The sequence below is a fragment of the Colias croceus genome, chromosome 10, assembly GCF_905220415.1.
Source record: "Colias croceus chromosome 10, ilColCroc2.1".
NCBI lineage: Eukaryota > Metazoa > Arthropoda > Insecta > Lepidoptera > Pieridae > Colias > Colias croceus.
In genome coordinates this window covers 9935737-9940494 of record NC_059546.1, presented here as the reverse complement: position 1 = coordinate 9940494, position 4758 = coordinate 9935737, and the positions used below count along the sequence as shown (strand labels likewise).

Genomic DNA, 4758 nt, shown 5'->3' with positions numbered 1-4758 from the left:
GAAATACAAAAATCTCGATTGTAATTTGTGTTTTGTGGTTTTAATTAATGTGGAGGTAAATTTTAAATCTTGTTGTATTGTGTGATTTTTTTTTTATTTATTGTATTACTAGGTTTCCGCCCGCGGCTTCCGCGCAGTCAAAGAAAAACCCGCATAGTTCCCGTTCCCGTGGTATTTCCGGGATTGCGTCATTTTCCCGGCATAAAAAAGTAGCTTATGTCCTTTCACGGGTATCAAAATATCTCCATACCAAATTTCATGAAAATTGGTTCACTATTCTAGGCGTGATTGATAACAGACAGACAGACAGAGTTACTTTCGCATTTATAATATTAGTATGGATACCTAATCTATACATATAATAAATCTGTAGAAGGGTCAATTCTGTACATTGAAAATATTGAAAAAATAAATAGCAGGGGGTGTTACTGGATCGATACCAAACCCAAATATGTGATTAAAAAAATTTTTGTCTGTCTGTCTGTCTGTCTGTCTGTCTGTATGTGAAGACATCACGTGAAAACTAGCGGTTCGATTTCGATGAAACTTGGTATAATTATACCTTATTATCCTGGGCGTAAAATAGGATACTTTTTATCCTGGAAAAATACGTAGAAAAAAAAATAAACTAAAATTTTCAGTTTTATCCATAGACGTTGTTCTATACCGCAGTGGATTCAGCGCCGTAACATGTAGCTCCGAAAGTCGGATTTGGCTTGAACCGTTTGCGTCACACGAGAGCCGCACGATGCCACGCCTGCCACGACTCCTATATAAGGACTGCGATCCGCGCCGCGCGACGCGCCCGTCCGATTAGGGCCCTTCTGGCCTCCTCCACTCAAGCGACAGCTCAAGCCGAGGTTCGTGGTCCCCGTCAAGGGGGGACGCCCTTGTGCATGTCGCTACCAGGGTGAACCTTCAGTTCACCCCCGCGTCCGCGTTAAAATGTAGAAGCCCTTCTGGCTAACATTGAGAAACACCACACAAAAAAAAAAAAAAAAAAAGCCGCGCGACGCATAAAATTTATGAATTTTGATGCGAGCGGACGTGTCCAGTGTGGCGAGCGGTCGTTCTTATTGGAATAAAATATATTGTATGCATAATAATAATAATTAACATATTAATATTGTTTTCACCGTAAATTGGTTTATTCATTAAACTCATAATTCTCTCTGTCATCTCATTTCATTGTATTTGTAACTATACATATTATAATAAATCTGTAGAAGGGTCAATTCTGTACATTGAAAATAAGTTGAAAATATTGAAAAAATAAATACCAGGGGGTGTTACTGGATCAATACCAAACCCAAATATGTGTTTAAAAAATTTTTTGTCTGTCTGTCTGTCTGTCTGTCTGTCTGTCTGTCTGTCTGTCTGTCTGTCTGCATCACGTGAAAACTAACGGTTCGATTTCGATGAAACTTGGTATAATTATACCTTATTATCCTGGGCGTATAATAGGATACTTTTTAAATAAAATAAGTAGAAAAAAATTAATCTTTTCAGTTTTATCCATAGACGTTGTTCTGTAGAACCGCGAACACACGTTGCGTATTATTATAGGCCTAGCCGTATTTGGGTCCAATATATATTTATAAGATATCATTGTCAGAGTTACTCAAAATGAAGAAATAAACCATCCACGCGAAGACCGACATCCGCGCGGACGGAGTCGCGGGCGGAAGCTAGTATGTAAAATAACGCTATATTTATGTGAATTAACTTTTGTATAGTAATTAATATCGGGTAATAGGACTAGTATTAAGTTTAGTGCAATATTCTTTGACTTCTGGGGTACATTTTTGTACCGTATTGTGTCATAAAAATATTATAAGTTAAATGTTTGCTTCGGTGAACTAGTAATTTGAAAATAGGAGATTTTTCTCAAAATAAACTTAAGTATTAATAATAAAATCAAAGTTACATGAAATAAAAATATATTGTTTGTTAATTTATTTATTAATTTACTAGACATCAATTTAATAATGATCTTTTGGAATATTGTATTTTTATTATTTATTACCTACTGTTGACAATAATTAATAATTATTAAAGTTTATTTTATACATTTTGTATTTTTTATTTATATTATACCAGTTTCTTGGTTTAATTATAGCATACAGATATCGTATATAGATATGAGGAATGAGTTAGCTACGAGTAATATTGTAAAAAGAAAAATGTGATTGTTTTTTTGTTTGTTACATTTTTATTGTTTTTATTATTGTTACAGTATCTACTAGATCGATTTTAATAACGTTTTATTTTTGAAGTAATGAAGAAGGGGATGAAGTTTATGAAATTCTGTGCAAAATAACGGTCTTCCTATACTTTTTTTGACTATCAATTAAAGATCCTTTTTTTTCTTTTCAAGTATGTTTTATTGTCAAATTAGGTTTATTAGAATTGATGACTTTAGTCGTCGACACTTGATGCTTGCCCCTTTTCGATGTGGCTCCGATAGGATTGATAATCATGACCTTTTTAAGTTTGTCGGGGCCTTTGGTCGCCCACTTGATAATTCCAGTATTGAAATTGCAGATGGATTCACACTGAAAAAAAGATGAAATTATTTAAACATTGTGTTATTTGCATGTGCTAATGGCAATTATGATTTCTTTACTTTGCAAATTATTATTATTTCATAGCTTTTGCTGTACGGTTCATATATTGGCACAGTTATTGGCGACTTCATAATCTTATATCCCATAATAAATACAAGAATTCAAAAAAAAAAAATCACCATTCATAGTAAATAAAATCATGAAAAAAAAAATGTCATCATTCATATTAATAGATATGAGTTAGTATCTCTCTACTTTTCTAAGAGTTTGTACTGTGATACAGTTATGATTACACAAAAGAGACAAAACATGAAGAAATGCAAACTATTCAGCCACGGAATAAGGACACAGAAAATATAAATAAGTATCAAACGTATCATTTTTATCCCAATCTCGCCACTATTTTAAGAGCTAGGTATAAGACATTTTATCCTAAACTTTATTTTAAGTGACATAAGACACAAAATCACCTGCTCTTTATTATAAAAGTTGTTTTTATTCCCGCCACATCCCGAATAGATTCTCTCCTTACAGACTTGCCACAGAGGATCGTAGTACCACACTGTGAGGGACCCGAAACAGTAACCATAATCAAAGGTTAAACTGCACCAGCGGGGTCGTTGACCTAGAAAATTTGTTTACATATAGAGACCATTACACATAGCTTAAAGACCATTTACATAAAAACTATTATCTTTTAAAAGATAAATATTTCTCAAGTAGGCTTAAGCCTACAGCTTATGTTTACAAACGTTGTAATCATTTGCGATTAATGAAAATTTATATCGGCAGCTAAATGAAAATTCATGTTACAGATAGTAGTCATTATCTTATATCATTTTAAATATAAAAAATATATTGTATAAACACTGGCTCACAAATAAGAATAGTACGAATTAGTACCTATATATCTTTAAAATTAGAACTGCTTGAGTGAATAAAGAATACGTACGTCTCCCATTTGGTTCACTCAAGCAGGCCTGTAGACACTCAGAGCGACTATTGAATCTATTCCCGTTGCCTTGGCAACCGCCCCAGAAGAACTTCGAACAGTCTTTGGTGGAAGGATCATAGAAGTACATCAGGATATCGCCTCTACAAGGACCAATATCTGGCTTTAAGAGGCATGTCTTGTCGATCACTGGAAAGTGTTTTTTGCGAATACTTAATATTGTTGAAGTGTATAATTATAAGTGAAAACAGGTTGTTGTTGTAGCTAATTTTCGTTACCTATATAATTAAATTATAATAATTAAATCCTCATATTAAATTATAATATAATAAATATTATAATGCAGCTGTTAGATATAGTAAATTATAAATTTAATGTAGCAAGTCTCATTTATACATATGAATGTATATTATTATGAGCGAGAAACGTAGAGTCAAGTCTTATCGTTTTATCTATATCTAGTCACCAATAGTTATTGCTCAGCTAGTATTTTCTCTGAAATTTACTATGCACTTATTGGTCTAATAATTTCTATACATTTCTATACAATCAATTGTTAAAGTGAACAATTCTGACATAGAGCATAATAATATTTCTACATTGTTGCCACTATATTTTAAACTAATGCAAGTCTTTTAATACAATCATATAATACGTGTAATGTATATAATTAGTAGATATTTGTACCTATTAGTCATTTATTCTTACAGTAATTCATTTTCACAAACTTCTAAACCTACTTAAAAAGTTGCATTAGTCTAATCATCTACCTTCTGGATTATACGGAGTAACGCGAGACACGGATTCCTTATACGTGTTATATCGTTGTTTCTTCGCTAAAATACTCTCTAAAAGAAATAACAAATAAAATTTAAGCCTCAGCACTGCCATGTTTACAAGTAAATTGAAACATTTCCTCAATGTCGGTGAAAACAATGAAAATTCGTGATTGAAACTAAAATTTTATTACGTTCCGTATTGTTTTGTTGTTTTATGTTTATAATAAATTGTGTGTATTCGGTAGTATTTTTCTTTGATGTTTCGTGTGGGTATTGGACTGGAATTGATAAAAAATTTCGTAAAATGTTAGTACTTATGTATTGCGTTGTTATATAAAATAACATACGTATATGATTAAAAATATGAGAACAAGAGACAGAGAATTTAAGCACAATATACATCACTACTAGTTCAGGATACATCGCCCATTTTTGCAAGTGACTACTATCAAGCTAATTT

At 32.3% G+C, this 4758-nt stretch overlaps 1 protein-coding gene across 1 annotated transcript; it reads right to left on the bottom strand.

The window, feature by feature from the left end:
• Nucleotides 1–2372: 2372 nt before the first annotated feature.
• On the bottom strand, nucleotides 2373–4410 carry LOC123695217 (carboxypeptidase inhibitor SmCI-like). Its single transcript, XM_045640990.1, has 4 exons — nucleotides 4290–4410; nucleotides 3520–3708; nucleotides 3038–3192; nucleotides 2373–2555 (listed from the first exon to the last, which is right to left on the bottom strand). Exons 1-4 carry the CDS (start codon nucleotides 4408–4410, stop codon nucleotides 2373–2375), a joined length of 648 nt encoding a protein of 215 aa, XP_045496946.1.
• Nucleotides 4411–4758: the final 348 nt, after the last annotated feature.